Source organism: Prionailurus viverrinus, chromosome E1, assembly GCF_022837055.1.
Source record: "Prionailurus viverrinus isolate Anna chromosome E1, UM_Priviv_1.0, whole genome shotgun sequence".
Classification (NCBI taxonomy): Eukaryota; Metazoa; Chordata; class Mammalia; order Carnivora; family Felidae; genus Prionailurus; species Prionailurus viverrinus.
In genome coordinates this window covers 16,761,988-16,780,861 of record NC_062574.1, presented here as the reverse complement: position 1 = coordinate 16,780,861, position 18,874 = coordinate 16,761,988, and the positions used below count along the sequence as shown (strand labels likewise).

Genomic DNA, 18,874 nt, shown 5'->3' with positions numbered 1-18,874 from the left:
ATGTACTTTTTAATTTCCTCTTTAATTTCTTGTTAACCCATTCATTCTTTAGTAGGATGTTCTATAATCTCCAGGTATTCATGGTCTGTCCAAATTTTTTCTTGTGGTTGATTTCAAGTTTCATAGTGTTGTGTTTGGAAAATATGAATGGTATGATCTTAATCTTTTTGTACTTGTTGAGGGCTGATTTGTGATCCAGTATGTGGTTTATGATGGAGAATGTTCCATGTGCACTCAGGAAGACTGTGTATTCTGCTGCTTTAGGATGAAATGTTCTGAATATATCTGTTAAGTCCATCTGGTCCAGTGTGTCATTCAAAGCCATTGTTTCCTTGTTGATTTTGTGTTTAGATGATCTGTACATTGCTGTAAGTGGGGTGTTGAAATCCCCTACTATTATGATATTATTATTATTGAAGAGTTTCTTCATGTGTGTGCTTAATTGATTTATATATTTGTGGACCTCAAGTTGGGGGCATAAGTATTTACAGTTGTTAGATCTTCTTGGTGGATAGACCCCTTAATTATGATATAACGCCCTTCTTCATTTCATGTTAGTCTTTATTTTAAAATCTAGTCTGTCTGATATAAGTATGGCAACTCTGGCTTTCTTTTGATGTCCATTAGAATGATAGATGGTTCTCTATCCCCTTACTTTGAATCTATAGGTGTCTTTAGGTGTAAAATGAGTCTCTTTAAAATTTTTTTAATTTATTTTTAAAAGAGGGAGAGACAGAGCATGAGCAAAGGAGGGAAGAGGGAGAGGGAGACACAGAATCCAAAGCAGGTTCCAGGCTCTGAGGTGTCAGCACAGAGCCTGATGTGGAGCACAAACTCATGAACCATGAGATCATGACCTCAGCCAAAGTCAGATGCTTAACCAAGTAAGCCACCCAGGCATCCCTAAAGTGAGTCTCTTGTAAGCAGCATATAGATGAGTCTTATTTTCTTATCCCTTCTAATATCATATGTCTTTTGATTGATTGCATTTAGAGTGAGTACTGAAAGATATGAATATAGTGAAATTGTGTTACCTGTAGAGTTGCTGTTTCTGGTGATGTTCTCAGTCCTTTCTAGTCTTTGTTGCTTTTGGTCTCTTTTGTTTTGTTTTGTCTTTTCTCCACTCAAAGTCTCCCCTTTAAAATTTCTTGCAGGGCTGGTTTAGTGGTCACCATTCCTTTAGTTTTTGCTTGTCTAGGAAACTCTTTATCTCTCCTTCTATTTTGAATGACAGTCTTGCTGGGTAAAGAATTCTTGGCTGCATATTTTTCTGATTCAGCATGTTGAATATATCCTGACATTCCTTTCTGGCCTGCCAAGTTTCTGTGGACAGATCTGTTGTGAACAAGATCTGTCTTCCCTTGTAGGTTAAGGACTTTTTTCTCCTTGCTGCTTTCATATTCTTTCATTGCCTGTGTATTTTGTGAATTGACACTGATACACCTTGGTGATGGTCAGTTTTTGTTGAATCTAATGAGCGTTTTCTGTGCTTCTTGGATTTTGATGTCTGTGTCCTCCCCCAGATTAGGAAAGTTTTCTGCTATAATTTGCTCACATAAGCCTTCTGCCACTTTTTCTCTCTCTCTTCATGTTCTGGGACTCCTATGATTCTGATGTTATTCCTTAAAAAAAATTTTTTTTTAATGTTTATTCTTGACAGAGAGAGAATGAGAGAGCATGAATAGGGGAGGGGCAGAGCGAGACAGGGACACAGAATCCGAAGCAGGCTCCAGGCTCGGATGCGGGGCTCAAACTAACGAGCTGTGAGATCATGACCTGAGCTGAAGTCAGACGCTTAACTGACTGAGCCACCCAGGCACCCCATGGGTGTTATTCCTTTTTAATAAGTACTGAGTTCTCTAAGTTTTGTATTGTAATCTTTTGCCTTTTTTTCCCTCTTTTTTTCTGTCTCATTATTCTCCATAATTTTATCTTCTATATCACTGATTCACTGCTCTGCCTCATCCATCCTTGCTTACACGACATCTATTCAAGACTGGTCTTGGTTATTCCATTTTTAATTTTGGCCTCCCTTGATTTTAGTTATTTTATTTCTGTAGAAAGGGATTATATGGTATATTCTATTCTTTTTTCAACCCTAGCTAGTATTCTTATAATTGTGGTTTTAAATTCTAGTTTAGACATCTTACTTATATCTGTGTTCATTACATTTTTTGCCATCATTTCTTCCTATTCTTTCTATTGGGGTGAATTCCTTCTTCTTGTCATTCTGGAGGGCAGAAGAATTAATAAAATAAAAAATTAAAGCTAAAAAACAAAACAAATAAATCACATAAAGGTAGCTAGACCCTAGGTGTGATTTCATCTGCTTGTTGAAAGAAGCTTGATAGAATAGAGAAAAAAGGGAAAGGTAAGAAAAAAAGTTAAGAAAATTTTTAAAAATTAAAAAAATATATAGAATAAAATGAAATAAAGAAAATAGAATAAAAATTTTTTAAAATAAAATATAAAATAAAATAAATAAAAAATAACATGTTCTTTCTGAATCCAAGAAAGAGAAAGAAAATAAAGAAAAAAAAAACCAATTTAAGCAAAAACAGAAGCAAAGAAAACGAACAAATAACTGAACCAGGAAACAGAATGAAACCCAAATGAAGTTATATCTAGTTTCCTCTAGAACTGATATGAAGCCCTCTATAGTCCATACACTAAGCAGGTGGAGTGACTTGTGCTGGTCTTGTGGGGCATGTGCTTGGAGGGCACAGTGGAGTGGTACTTAGTGTAATGGCTCTGTTATCCACTAGGTGGCGCTGCTTAGCTTACTGGGGTGGATCAGTGCAGTAGGCATGTGCATGCGCAGAAGTAGAAATGGCTTCAGCCAACCCCAAAGTCTCTGGTGCAGGAACTTGACATTCTCACTGACCCAAGATCAAGCACCCCTCCTTTGTCTCAGGCCTCCATCCATTCTGCACCTCTACCCTATCTGTGTCCAAGCTGTCACCAGCCAGGTGACACCTCCCTCCAGAGTTTTATCTCAGATGGGGAAGTGTTTCAAAACCCCACACTTCAGAGACCCCTGTGGCTTGGACATGAGCCAGCTCTTTGACGGAGGGTCTCACTGAGCAATGGCTGGATGCTGGCTTGCCCCAGAAAACGTTCATGTGATCACACAGCAGCAGAGTTTCAGAGAGTATGGTAAATCACAACACACAGCCAGTGCCAGGTTTCACCACACTCTGGCATCTTTCTTCCAATACCAGCAAATGTAGCTGCTCTCTGTTGTCTGCTGGGACCTTTGCCCACAGGGTGGCTGTATCCTCTCTACCAAATTCACTCCAAGCAGGGGAACCACTCCTCCCCGTGTGGCACATGGACCCCCGCAGACCACACTGCCTGCTCCTGGGGATTCACCCTACTTCCTCACCAGAGCACCACCAGGCACTGAGCTCCCAACCTTCAGACTCTGTGCTCCACTGTTTATAGAATCCAGGTAGTATTGAAACCCTCTCTTTTCTCCCCATCAAAGGTTTTGGGGTACAGATTTCTTGTTCAGCCCCCTGTGAGTGTTTTCACTCTTTCTCTCTCTTTCTCTCCAGCTACTTTTGGGGAGAGTGCTTTTCCTGCATGACACTGTTGTGCTGCACTCTCCCCAATTCTCTTTCTCTCTCTGCCCTCTCCACAAAAATGGCTCCCTACACTCCACAGCTTTTCTCTCCCACAATTTACCTCTCTGTACCGTGTACCTGCCAAGTTCTGTGGCTCAAGTTATGCAGATTGTTGTGTTAGTCCTCAGGTCAATATCCTAGGTGTTCAAATGGTTTTGTGCTGACCAGCTGCATTTCAAGGATGAGACAAGCTCAGAGTTTCCATACTGCTCTACCATCTTAACTCCTCCCCCACCCCCAATTTTGTTGACCTTTTCAAAGAACCAGCTCCTGGTTTCATCTGTTATATTGTTTTTAAATTTTAAAAATTCATTTATTTTTTCAAACCAAGGTCTCACATATTTATTACCGAAGCAACCTACTGAAGCATAGTAAGAGAAATTCATTTCCCTGGATAAAATACGTCTATTGTTTAGGTAGCAGCAATGTTTACAGAGTCCCAAGATACAAGTACATGCCCTTCATGTAGCATAACTATGTGTGCCATCTCATGTGTGATCCCTTATAGTCCCAGCTTGGTTATTCTCCAATGCCTCCTCTTGAAGTTGTACATGATTTTATTACCAGTTTTCATCTGATTCCACTGAAGAATGGGAAGATTCTGCGTTGTTTCTTGGCCAAGAATTGCTTGATCCTGAAAGTCTTGTGAGAAGACATGGAAAGAACACTCAACTGCACACACCATTATGGCAGAGAAAAGAAAAGCTTTTCTTTTTCTTTTTTTAGCTTCTATATTATTTATTTCTGCTCCAATCTTTATTATTTCCTTCCTTTTGCTGGGTTTGTGTTTTGATTGTTCTTCTCTTTCTAACTCCTTTATAGAGTGATTTTTCAAGCTCAAGACTGTTAATTTTGTCAAACACTTTTTCAACACCTGTGAAGATAATCATTTGATTTTCACCCTAGACCTGTTAATGATGAATTTTATTAATAGGTTTCCTAATTTTGAGCCATTGGAATCCCTGCAATAAATCACATTTGATTGCTATGTATTTGGTTACATTGAAATATGCTTCCTACTAGTAAGACAAAATTAATGTTTAATTCTTTCCTTTTAATTACAGATTTTCAGAGTATTGTATATTGTATCTCTGTGTATCTATGTGTCTACCTATTGATCTATCAATAGTCACCTGGAGGGGCAAATTTGAAAGATTGTTTTCCCTTTTGGGGGAAAGGTTCCTTTTGAGTATCATAATGGACACATTGATTTTAATATATATTCAATGTATTTTAATCCATTATAGTTAATTTTTTATTTTGTTTTGATGTTTATTTACTTTTGAGACGGAGAGAGAGAGAGACAGACAGACAGACAGAGAGCAAGTGCAGGAAGGGCAGAGAGAGAGGGAGACACAGAAGCTGAACCAGGCTCCAGGCTCTGAGCTGTCAGCACAGAGCCCCACATGGGGCTTGAACTCATGGACCATGAGATCATGACTTGAGCTGAAGTCAGACACTTTACTGACTTGATCCTCAGCTTGACCCAACTTTGGCCCCTGTGTTCTTCCAACATTACTCCTTTAGTCTTTGGAAGCTTCATGCATTTTTTAAAAGGATTCTTAGTTCCTTTTAATGGGGATCACTCATCTGAGAGCTAGGAATGCTCAAAAATATTGTATCATATTGCTTTAGGCTCTTTTAGGGTGAACAAGTATAATTTTTTTTAAATAATGAGTAAATATTGATCATTTCATATCAAATATAATATTGCAGGGTTGTTTTTTTTGTTTTGTTTTGTTTTTACCTATCCTTGAGTTTATATTTGTAGCTCTCTTTTTTTTTCTTACTGACAATCTTGGCTCCTAACAACATTGACAGAATTAGTTGTCTTATCCTACAATTTATGTAAAATAACTTAAAAATAACAATGGTAATAATCCTACTAATCATAGAGCTACTAAATGATGTTTAAAAACGTTTTTTAATGTTTATTATTATTTATTTTTGAGAGAGAGAGAGAGAGAGAGAGAGTGGAGTAAGGGCAGAGAGTGGGGTAAGGGCACAGAGAGAGGGAAATACAGAATCTGACGCAGGCTCCAGGCTCTGAGCCATCAGCACAGAGCCTGACGTGGGGCTCAAACCCACAATCCACAAGATCATGACCTGAGCTGAAGTTGGACACTTAACGGACTGAACCAGCCAGGCGTCCCTACTAAATGATGTTTTAGATTTATTTGCAGCTTTTTTATCCATAGAACATATCCTACTAAGTATATGTATGTATAAAATGAAACCATATAAAAGCTAGAAGAAACCAGGGGTTAAATCCCTTTATTACCAGAGAAAAACCTTTTTCACCACGACTCAAAATTGTGAAATTATTTTTTTAATGTTTATTTATTATTGAGAGAAAGAGAGAGAGCATAAGTGGGGGAAGAGCAGAGAGAGAGGGAGACACAGAAGCCGAAGCAGGCTCCAGGCTCCAAGCTGTCACCACAGAGCCTGATGCGGAGCTCGAACCTACGGACTGTGAGATCATGACCTGAGCTGAAGTCAGACATTTAACTGACTGAGCCACCCAGACACCCCAAAATTGTGAAATTATTGATAAATTTGATTACATAAAAATTAAAAGCTTTTTGCCTGGAAACTTTAGTCACAACTACTCAATTTTGCTGTTGTAGTATACAAAAGTAGCTATACACAATAGGTAAATGAGTAAGCATGGCTATATTCCAAGAAAACTTTATTTATGAATACCAAATGTGAATTTCATAGATTTTCTACCATTCTACAACACATTATTCTTATTTTGATTTTTAAAAACTATTTTAAAATGTAACAGCCCATCTTAGCTTTTGAGTGATACAATATCAGGCAGCAGACCAGATTTGGGCACTAGGCTTGGTTTGCTGACCCCTGGTCTAGATAACATCTAGCTCTCTTCCAGATCTGAAAAAACAACTAAGAACAACAACAAACAAATAAGGCACTCTGATTCTCTTCCTAAATCTTCATATTTTCCTCTGAATGTCTTCTGGCATGCCTATACTTAAATATACATAATATACTTAATATACATATATATGTAAAATAATATAATAATATATTTAATATATTTTAATTACTTTTAATTTAATTTAAATATAATTTAATATAATATAATTATAACATAATATATACTAATTATATAATATATAACATATATTACATATATAATATAATAAATAATATAAAACATAAAAATAAATATATATTTATTTATATTTTAATAATTTATTTATTTTCACATTTACATCCAAGTTAGTTAGCATATAGTGCAACAATGATTTCAGGAGTAGATTTCTAAATGCCCCTTACCCATTTAGCCTATCGCCCTCCCACAACCCCTCCAGTTACCCTCTGTTTGTTCTCTGTATAAGAGTCTCTTATGTGATGTCCCCCTCCCTGTTTTTATATTATTATTTTTGCTTCCTTTCCCTTATGTTCATCTGTTTTGTATCTTAAATTCCTCATATGAGTGAAGTCATATGATATTTGTCTTTCTCTGATTGACTCATTTCGCTCAGCATAATACGTTCTAGTTCCATCCATGTTGTTGCAAATGGCAAAATTTCATCCTTTTTGATCACTGATACCACATCTTCTTTATGCCTTCATTCGACCATGGACATTTGGGTTCTTTCCATACTTTGGCTATTGTCGATAGCACTGCTGTAAACACTGGGGGGCATGTGCCCCTTCGAAAAAGCACACCTATAGGGGCGCCTGGGTGGCGCAGTCGGTTAAGCGTCCGACTTCAGCCAGGTCACGATCTCGCGGTCCGTGAGTTCGAGCCCCGCGTCAGGCTCTGGGCTGATGGCTCAGAGCCTGGAGCCTGTTTCCGATTCTGTGTGTCCCTCTCTCTCTGCCCCTCCCCCGTTCATGCTCTGTCTCTCTCTGTCCCAAAAATAAATAAACATTGAAAAAAAAATTGTTAAAAAAATAAAAAAAAAGAAAAAGCACACCTATATCCCTTTGATAGATACCTAGTAGTGCAATTCCTGGGTCGTAGGGTAGTTCTATTTTTAATTTTTTGAGAAACCTCCACACTGGTTTCCAGAATGTCGGCACCAGTTTGCACTCCCACCAACAGTGCAAGAATGTTCCCCTTTCTCCTCATCCTTGCCAACATTTGTTGTTTCCTGAGTTGTTAATTCTAGCCATTCTGACAGGTGTGAGGTGGTATCTCATTGTGGTTTTAATTTATATTTCCCTAATGATGAGTGATGTTGAGCATTTTTTCATGTGTCGGTTGGCCATCTGGATATTTTCTTTGGCCATCTGGTTATCTATCTTCAATAAACTTTGAAGTGTCTATTCATGTCTTTTGCCCATTTCTTCACTGGATTATTTGTTTTTTGGGTGTTGAGTTTGATAAGTTCTTTATAGATTTTGGATACTAACCTTTATCTGATATGTCATTTGCAAATATCTTCTCCCATTATGTCGGTTGCCTTTTAGGTTTGTTGATTGTTTCCTTCGCTGTACAGAAGCTTTTTTTTTTTATACGAAATTTATTGTCAAATTGGTTTCCATGCAACAGCCAGTGCTCATCCTAACAGGTGCCTCCTCAATATCCATCACCCACTCTCCCCTCCCTCCCACCCCCCATCAACCCTCAGTTTATTCTCAGTTTTTAAGAGTCTCTTATGGTTTGGCTCCCTCCCTCTCTAACTTTTTTTTTCCTTCCCCTCCCCCATGGTCTTCTGTTAAGTTTCTCAGGATCCACATAAGAGTGAAAACATATGGGATCTGTCTTTCTCTGTATGACTTATTTCACTTAGTATAACACTCTCTAGTTCCATCCACATTGCTACAAAAAGCCATATTTCATTCTTTCTCATTGCCAAGTAGTATTCCATTGTGTATATAAACCACAATTTCTTTAACCATTCATCAGTTGATGGACATTTAGGCTCTTTCCATAATTTGGCTATTGTTGAAAGTGCTGCTATAAACATTGGGGTACAAGTGCCCCTATGCATCAACACTCCTGTATCCCTTGGGTAAATTCCTAGCAGTGCTATTGCTGGGTCATAGGGTAGGTCTATTTTTAATTTTCTGAGCAACCTCCACACTGTTTTCCAGAGAGGCTGCACCAGTTTGCATTCCCACAAACAGTGCAAGAGGGTTCCTGTTCCTCCACATCCTCTCCAGCATCTATGGTCTCCAGATTTGTTCATTTTAGCCACTCTGACTGGCATGAGATGGTATCTGAGTGTGGTTTTGATTTGTACTTCCCTGATGAGGAGTGACATTGAGCATCTTTTCATGTGCCTGTTGGCCATCCGGATGTCTTCTTTAGAGAAGTGTCTATTCTTGTTTTCTGCCTATTTCTTCACTGGATTATTTGGTTTTTGGGTGTGGAGTTTGGTGAGTTCTTTATAGATTTTGGATACTAGCCTTTTGTCTGATATGTCATTTGCAAATATCTTTTCCCATTCCGTTGGTTGCCTTTTAGTTTTGTTGATTGTTTCCTTTGCAGTGCAGAAGCTCTTTATCTTCATGAGGTCTCAATAGTTCATTTTTGCTTTTAATTCCCTTTTCTTTGGAGATGTGTCAAGTAAGAAATTGCTGCGGCTGAGGTCAGAGAGGTTTTTTCCTGCTTTCTCCTCTAGGGTTTTGATGGTTTTCTGTCTCACATTCAGGTCCTTTATCTATTTTGAGTTTATTTTTGTGAGTGGTATAAGAAAGTGGTCTAGTTTCATTCTTCTGCATGTTGCTGTCCAGGTCTCCCAGCACCATTTGTTAAAGAGACTGTCTTTTTTCCGTTGGATATTCTTTCCTGCTTTGTCAAAGATTAGTTGGCCATACTTTTGTGGGTCCAATTCTGGAGTCTCCATTCTATTCCATTGGTCTGTGTGTCTGTTTTTGCGCCGATACCATGCTGTCTTGATTATTACAGCTTTGTAATCCAGCTTGAAGTCTGGGATTGTGATGTCTCCAGCTTTGGTTTTCTTTTCAAGATTGCTTTGGCTATTCTGGGTCTTTTCTGATTCCATACAAATTTTAGGATTGTTTGTTCTAGCTCTGTGAAGAATGCTAGTGTTATTTTGATAGGGATTGCCTAAAATTTATAAAAGAATCTAAAATTCCTTGTGATTTGTTTTAGTATTCTTCCTACAGGGTAAGGAACTAATCAGAAGCTTTAGAATAACAATTCTTTTGAAATTGGGTACATATATTCCTCTAGAGTAAAGTAAGAGATATGTACAGAACTCTTCTTTTGTTTTATTTTATAGGTGGACATGGCATTTTAAATTTCAGTTCAAACAGTCTTTCTCAGAGTGTTGTTGCCTAAGAATGACATCATGATTACCTGGATGCTTGGTAAAAAAGTGCAGATTCCTAGCTTCTTCCTCATATCTTCTGAACCAGAACCTTTAGGGATGCATTGAAAACAAGTTGCACAGAAGGTCATTCTACACACTGACAAAAGTTTCAAAACCAATTATGTAGAGAAACCAAATTAAGGGAATTTTAGTACTAGTGAAAACTTCCAACAGCAGCAGGGGGCAGTGTCATTAAATTTAATAACTAGCTTAAAGAACATTTCTGTTCACCATCTGTTCTTGCAAAGCAATAAATTAGATTTGTATTTAGATCAATTACCATGAAAAATACTTAAAATCTGAGAGCTGGTGTCAAGGCTGTAAGTCAATACATTGACAAATCCTTCCTCCTGTTAGGGATATGTAAATCTCAATCAGTACATAAAACTAGTCATTTATCAATATCTATAATAAGAATAGTAATGGGCGCACTTGGACACTGGCCTAGGTCTCATTGCCAACAAATGACACAACACAACAGAGTTTATTTCGGTGATGCTTCTTGAATTGAGAGTTTGAATATTTAAGGTCATTTGAAGGTTGATAAGAGCCCTAGTTTCTATTGGAGCAATACTGTAGGAATTTCATGAAAGAGTTAAAGTAATCATAGATGCTTTGTTTGCCTAGATTGTCAGGAGTAGGGCTTTATCTCTTTCTGCAAAAATTCAAGATCTATATGCCAACATATGACAGTGTCAGGCATCTGCAGAATATTCAGAAATCCTTGACATACTTTTACAACAGCACAATATCTATTCATTAAAGCTTGGAAACACAGGAATCTTAGCTAAAACAGTCTTGCTTTTAAATTCTCTAAACTATATCATTGTTTGGGTCATCTTACAGAGTTTTGGAGAAGTCCATTTATTTTAGGAATGAGAGTTTTTCTTACTTATATTCAAGAAAAAAGACAAATAAGATTTTTGTTTGGTTTGTCAAGACTTTATCTTCTGGTGATGATGTTAAAGCATTCATTTGCCTCAACTAGATCCAAAATTTTTTTCATCTCACTACTTCCCTGGGTAAAAAGGGATTCGTCTCTGTTTGGTGCCCAAGAACAATAGATAGAGAAGACGCTCCTTACTGACTTGGAACAATTTTTATAGTGGTAGCCACTTAACTAAAAAATAAAATATCACTGTTGTTTGTAAGTTTTACATATGCAATATACCCTTATTGCTTTTCATCAGGGTTTCTGAACAACAGATAAAGAATTGAAGTGGACTTTAATTCTTGTGGGTAATTTTGCAAAATTGATATGTTAGGTTTCTGTCCTTTTGCTTTCCTTCAGATTTTCTTTTCTTTTAACATCTTTCTTTCAGTATCTTTTCCCTCTGACTCTTGATTCCTCCTGTGCTTGTGAATGCACATTTTATAAGTCACGACTGCCTTATTGTGAACTGATAATGAAAAGCATTTGCTTTTAAAATAGGATTATGAACTTCCAATAGCCTGATTATAGTGGTGGTTACACATTTATGTTTGTGTTTAAATTTATAAAACTATGTACCAAAAAAGGTCAATTTTACTATATCATATTTCTAAAAATAAAAAATTTAAACAGTAAAGGAATATTACAGAGATGTATATTAACTAACTGGAATTAAAAAAAAAACTTTAAAAATTACAGAGAGACTATTAATGCTAGAATTTTACTATTCCAGAGAAGCAGGGCCTATTATACTGTAAATGTCTTCACTTTTCTCTTCCAGTCCTGATATATAGTCCTGAGCGTAGATGAGAATTCAAATGAACTAGGAAGTAGATATAAGAGACCCAAGGCAAAAAGCTGGATCTTTTCCTGTGTGGCAATTATAGTGATGCCTACCAGGTTCTGGCTTGGTAACGATCTTAGATTCCTACATCCTTTGCTTTTTTTTTTTTTTTTTTTTAATTTTTTTTTTTCAACGTTTATTTATTTTTGGGACAGAGAGAGACAGAGCATGAACGGGCGAGGGGCAGAGAGAGAGGGAGACATAGAATCGGAAACAGGCTCCAGGATCTGAGCCATCAGCCCAGAGCCTGACGCGGGGCTCGAACTCACAGACCGCGAGATCGTGACCTGGCTGAAGTAGTCGGAAGCTTAACCGACTGCGCCACCCAGGCGCCCCCTACATCCTTTGCTTACTGCATAATCAGTGTGGGGTCTGTGCAGCACCTTGAGATACCTTTTGTGCATTTTCCCTTTGACAACTCTTTATTAGCCTTATGAAGTAACAATGGAACATTTAACGCACAAAGAGAAGAATCACGACAAACTATTTCATAGAATTACTTTCTCCACCACAGCTACATAAAGGAGAAAAATAAGTCAGGATAAATGCTCAAGCATTAAGGATACATATAAGCCAAGTAAAAACTAAAAGGAAAAGAGACAGCACTCTTTATTTTACTTAATAATTTAAAAAATGTTTTACTCAGTAATTCCCTGAGAATTAACTCATTGTATAGTGTTCAAAGAACTTATGCAGACCATATGACAGCACCCATTGTGTATGTTTCTATTGGAATTTGGTATCTGCAAAGGTTTGATGGTTTACTTCAAAGTACTTACTTTTTGTGTTTCAAAAAAAACCCCAAAATGTCTAACTCATGCTTACAATACACCAGTCACCAGGACTTGGCAAGACTAAAGGAATGATATGGATCTTCTTTGGTTGCCAGGAGACAGTGACTTCCTAGACAGATGTCTGTCTGCTCATACGCCACACCAGCTGTCACCTCTTTACCCAGCCAAACTCTTATGGTTATATTAAGCTAGGAAATCCCATGGGCGCTTCTCCCACAAGTGATATTATTAATATCAATCATTTTGTCAATTCATACTGAATATCATAGTTTATCAATCCAGTATAACAGATTATGCCAAAAGTGAGTGGATAGATAGGGAAAATGTGTTTTTATAGCATTTGAATGACTATTACAGCCAATGGCGTGTGGTAGGACTTTATCAAGTAGGTTCTATTTTTGTTCAACCCGAAGCATAATAACAATGTTTATATATTACTAGTTTCCTATCCATCTCTAGGCCACACTTTGTTGCATATGTATATATCCCCTTATTAAGTACTTAGAAATTCAAGTTCTTACAGACTGAGAAATCATGGTCTCCTTGAATGTTATCCTAATATCCTTCAAACACACACCCTGAAACTTGATGGTGAATGAGTCTGTGGTCCTACTTCAGTGGCATAGACATTCCTGATGTTAAAAAGACTGAAGTTCCTACGTCAAGTTCACTCCAGCTGGGGCTGGATATCTGTCACAATGCATGACAAGGTGTGGTGGTCCTGGAATAAGACTATCCAGGATATCCAGAAATTCCTAGGATTTGCCAGATAAAGCTATTGATTCATTTAAAAAAATTTTGTAATGTTTATTTTTTTTTTGAAAGAGAGACAGAGTGCAAGTGGGGGAAGGTCAGAGAGAGAGGAAGACACAGAATCCGAAGCAGGCTCTGGCTTCAAGTTCCGAGCTGTCAGCACAGAGCCCGATGTGGGGCTCAAACCCACCAATGGTGAGATCATGACCTGAGCCAAAGTCGGACGCTTAACCCATTGAGCCACCCAGGTGCCCCAACTATTGATTCATTTTAAACTATCCAGTAACTGATATCCTCAGAAGAAAATAGGATTTTTTTTCTATTTATAGTAGAGAACAGATGGAAGACCTTATGTGCTACCACACTGGTTTATATATCCTCTACCCAACCTCAGTCCTACATCATCAAAATAGATGCTTTCCAGGACTCCCATGGGGAATATCCAGTGGGAAATGTCCTCTGCCTTGCTCATATGCTTCCAAGAAGGTGGTTTAGTTGGAGTTCAACCACCTGATTTGGAAATAGAAATCTTGACCACTCTTCAATTACTGTTGCTAAAAAAAGGCGGGGGGCGGGGGGGAATAGAAATCTTCACCATCAAGTCCAGCTTAAAACTTGCAGACACTAGATATGAGGTACCCAGCATGTAGTGAGATTGAACTCAGATCATAAAGCCCTGACTTCACTCATCTGGGCTAGATAGGCTACATTCTTTATGCACATCAATTTTATTATCTCTTACATATCAACTAAAGAAAACCACTAGCCAGATGTCCTTTCCTCTAATCCAGAGTGCCATCTTTCTCCATCTAGAATATCCTTCCCCTCCTTTCTCTTGCTGGACAATTTTTCCTTGTGCTTCAGGAATCAGCCCAAGTATGACTTCCTCTGGATACCTTCTGTCTCACCTTCTCTGGGTTAGGTACTCTTTCTTTATATTCCTGAAGCACCTGTAGGCTCATGTCAGCATTTAGCACATTTTTTAATGTAATTGTTGATTTACCTCCCTATAATCTCTTTGAAGACAAGGACTATTTTCTATCATATCTGTATTTTTAATACTGAACACAGTACTTGACATGAGTTGGGGCTCAATAAATATGTGTTAGATAAATTAATAATTTATTAAGGAGTCTCAGTTAATCAGTATTAAGATAATAAATTATTAATTATTAATCTTATAAATTAAGATTTATTGAGGAGTCTCAGTTAATCAGTATTTATTGCATAACTATCAAGTACTCAATGTTGAGCCATACCTTATAGGGAAAAAATTCAAAATTTGGTTCTTGTTGTGAGGAATTTATACCCTCAAGTTGAAGAAATATAACTAAAACATAGCTAACTTTATCAAAGCAGTTGTCCATATACATTTTCCCCACTCCCAACACATTTCTCAACCTGTTATATCTGGCTTTCATTCCAGGCTGTCTTTCATAAATGTCACTTACTGAGATCACAATGTTCTCCATTTTTCCAAGCCCAGTGGAAAGTTTGCAATCCTCATCTTACTTGGCCTCTTAGCAATATTCAATAATGTTGACCATTTCCTCCTTGAGATACTCTTTTCTTACCCTTCCATGATATTATTCTTTGCTTTTTTTCCTTCTACCTCATTTTAGTTCTTCTCAGTATCCTATGCTGGCTCATTCTCTGCCATCTGATCTTCAAATATTAAGGTTCCTTAAGTTGTGGTTGTCCTGTCACCCAAAATCATTGCTGAGTGCGCTCATTCCAACACATGACTTCAGTTACCATCTGTACCTTCATGACTCTTAGATTTATATCTCTAGCCCAAACATCTTTTTTGAGCTTCAGACCAGGATATGCATCTACTCAATATCTGTACTTGGATGTTTCATAAGCACTTCATCTTCCACAAGTCATTTTCTTATTTCATTTTGCATCAAGATTTTCAAGCCCAAACCCGAGAGATGCAACTTGACACCTTCTACTTTCTGACTGTGTGCTTTTCATCAATCATTAAGTCCTATTGGTTTTACCTTCTTCTCTCAAATCTGTTCATTTCTGACCTTCCCTGCTGCTGCCACCCTAGTCTAAACTACCATCAGCTCTCACCTGCATTATTACAGCAGGCTCCTGATTGGTATATTTATATCCACTCTTACCCTCTTGCAACCCATTCTTTACTTGTAACAGAAGTTATTATTTTTTAAAAAAGGTTAATCTTATCCCATTTTCCCCCAGTATGGAACCTTTCAATGGTCTCCACTTACTCTTAAGATAAAGACCCAAATCCCTAAATAGGCCTATAAGACTTTCCTTGTATGACCCACTTGGTCCCTCTCTTTGTTTGGCTAGATCCCCCACAAGCTTTAGGTCTCAGCTCAGACATCATTTCATCCCTCTTTTTAATAAAGAAACAAAACCTAGTCTATATTTCCAGGCCATTGAACACGAGACTCCAAATATAATCCAAATGGGTTAACTGGATCCTGGTAACGTCATCACCATCCAACCAAGCTAGCATAGGACTTACTTTCTAGCCTTCACTGCTGCTTCTCTTCTCACACTCTATACTTACTCCAGGCACACAGGATTACTTTCAGGTCTTCAAACATATTATGCTTCTTTTCACCTCAGGATCTTGTCGTTTGCCATCCCCTCTGTATCATTCTTCTCCTTCCTCTTTATCTTATCCTACCAATCCTTTAGAGTTTAGCTCACATACCACTTCATTGTGAAATTCTTCCCTTATATGATCTCTTATTGCACCCTGTGTTTCTCTTTTACTGCATTTATGACAATTGTAATGGTTGTTTCCCCTGCTATAATGTAAGCAGGAACTGTCTGTAGTATTCATCTTCACATCCCCAGTCTCTAACACTGTGTTGTATAAGTAATGCTCAATAAGTATTTGTTAATGAATTAACTAACTTATTCTAACCCTGCTTTCATTTTCATGATGAAACTTTTCTTGTGTGAGTTTTGGGTTTGTTTGGGGTTTTTTTGTTTTGTTTTGTTTTTTGTGGGTTTTTTTTTTTTTGCCTTTTTGTTCTTGTTTTTAGGCACATATGATTATTACAAGATATGTCTTAATTTGGGGTAATTATTTAATTTTGTAATCTCAGAATTAATTTTCAGTATTTAATAAGGAAGCTATGATAACTGTTTTTAATCATTTTATAAAATTCTAGATAAGCCTAATTATTCATCTATTCAAATATTTGATTATCCAGTAACTTAGACTTTGCTTCAGTCATTATACCTTTCATAATAAGATATGGGTGAATAAACAAAAATAAGAATTAAGTAAGTATAATAATTAAGTAGACACATGTCATATGTGGATTTTTATAGGAATACTCATCACAGAAATAATATGGACATGCTCCAGGGATGCCAAGAAGTCCAGTTTAGCTTTGTGAAACTAAGACCACCATAGCTTAAAAAGAAACAAGCAAAAACTTAACTTATTAACTTGCCAGGCAATGGAAGATACAGCAGTGAAGAATTCACTAACTACTTCACAGAAGGGGAAAATATAGGAGTTTCAAAAAGTTTATAATGGTTATAGTTATAACAACTGAAAACTATCACACTCTATGGGACAGAGGGAATCCATAGGTTTGTACAAGATTGATTAAAACAAGTCCCAATGTTCAGCAGTCCAGAGTCTTCAGTTAGGCCCAGCAATGGTCTGGTACACTGCGGTCACTCAAAGTTTATAGCCAGTTCTCAATATAAGCTGATTAGAATTGGTTTTGATGAAATAAAACATTCAATTTTAATATAGGCAAATGATGCTGTAAGAGGAAGATGTTCCTTGCACTGCTTGAATGAATGGATAGAATTTGAGTGGTCACAAAAATTTTGAAGGCCTTATATGAGCATAAAGCAATGACTTAGGTTTCGATTAATTCTTTTGGATTATTAGAGGTATCCAATTTACCAGTCCTAATTGTAAATTCTTTTGCGTTTCCAAATCTATCAGATCAGATTGGAAGACCTTAGTCTTTCTTTTTTAAAACAAGAAGACCTGGCTCAAGCAAATTGTATTTGAAACCAGCAGATATTTTGATTACTTTGAGATATTTTGGTGTTTCAATCCAAACCAGTTTGGGGTTTTAGAGTCCTAATAGGGATGACAAATATGGGAACAATCAAAATCACAATTCTTCTCCCATTCCCAACATGGATAATGTAACTCTCTCTGAATATAAGGATAACTATGATGCTCAGGGACTGTCAAAGTATTTGACTCTAGATGTTTAAAGGAAATTGGCAATATATATTCCTAGACAGAAATCAAAAGTTTGGTCCAAGACATTAGAACTACCTAAGATGCTTATTATAAATGCAGCTTCTATACTTCCACCGTAGACCAGAAATCAGAATCTTTCCAGATGATTTCTGTATCCAGAGAAGAGAGAGCCCCACCACTGTAAGGCTTTAGTGCATTCAGCTTTGCTTTTAGGTATATGTGGCAGCCTCTAGGGCTATTTTAGTATTTCTTAAGTATGATATTTTCTTGGGCAAAATAAGGCCCACCTCTATAAAAACTCAAATAATACTAGAAGACAGCCTGTGATCAGTGCCAAATTCAGTAAGTGCTGGGGGGAGAGGGGGTCACCTCAGGCCTAAATCAAGAAGATTTCATGGAGTAAAGACAGGAACAAATTTTAAATGAGGCTCTGAATTCTTGTTTTCTGCCATTTGAACAATCTGAATCAAACCCAACAGTCTTAACTCAACCTGTCTTTTATTTTGACCTCCTTCAGAGTATCCAAGATGAAGGAGAGTATTAAACAGAAACGAGAAGAAAGAGAATACATAAATGAAGTCAAAATCAAGGTGGCCAATACACGGAAACAGGCTCTGCAGGAGCAGTTCAGTGAATGGATTCTAGACCCCAAAGGAATGATTCCTGTGGTAGTGGTAAGAAAGGAGGATATCTGTGAAGGGGAGGTAGAGTGGGTGATAAGAGGATGATTGTTGGAATATTGAGTGGAGTGCCAGAAACCTACCTCTAAATTTTCAGTGTTACTGAGGTAAGCTGATTCTTGACCTGTTTGGTCCATGAGAGCCAATTTCTTCAATTTTCTCTTGAGCATTTTTAAAAAATTCTAGCTAGCTATTTCTAAATTATAGCTATTTCTAAAATATTGACTCTGGCTGAGGTTCCCAAACTCTTCATTAAGGACAGACATTTTCCAAAGAAGACATCCAGATGGCTAACAGACGCATGAAAAAATGCTCAACATCACTCATCATCAGGGAAATACAAATCAAAACCACAATGAGATACCACCTCACACCTGTCAGAATGGCTAAAATTAACAACTCAGGAAACAAAAAATGCTGGCTAGGATGAGGAGAAAGGAAACATTTTTGCACTGTTGGTGGGAATGCAAATTGTGTAGCCACTCTGGAAAACAGCATGGAGATTCCTCAAAAAATTAAAAATAGAACTAACCTATGACCCAGCAATTGCCCTACTTGGTATTTATCCAAAGGATACAGGTGTGTTGTTTCAAAGGGGCACATGCACCCCAATGTTTATAGCAGCACTATCAACAATAGCCAAAGTATATAAAAAGCCCAATGTCCATTGAAATATTATTCGGCAATCAAAAAGAATGAAATTT

General features: G+C 37.3%; 1 protein-coding gene across 7 annotated transcripts in view; it reads left to right on the top strand.

Annotated features, from left to right (window-relative positions):
* EFCAB5 (EF-hand calcium binding domain 5) overlaps positions 1-18,874 on the top strand; it is a 190,885-nt gene that overhangs the window by 63,516 nt on the left and 108,495 nt on the right. For all 7 annotated transcript variants that reach the window (XM_047833726.1, XM_047833723.1, XM_047833721.1 and 4 more), the window contains one exon: positions 18,008-18,164. In XM_047833726.1, coding sequence (XP_047689682.1) covers positions 18,008-18,164 — 157 coding nt within the window. The remainder of the gene's footprint in view (positions 1-18,007; positions 18,165-18,874) is intronic.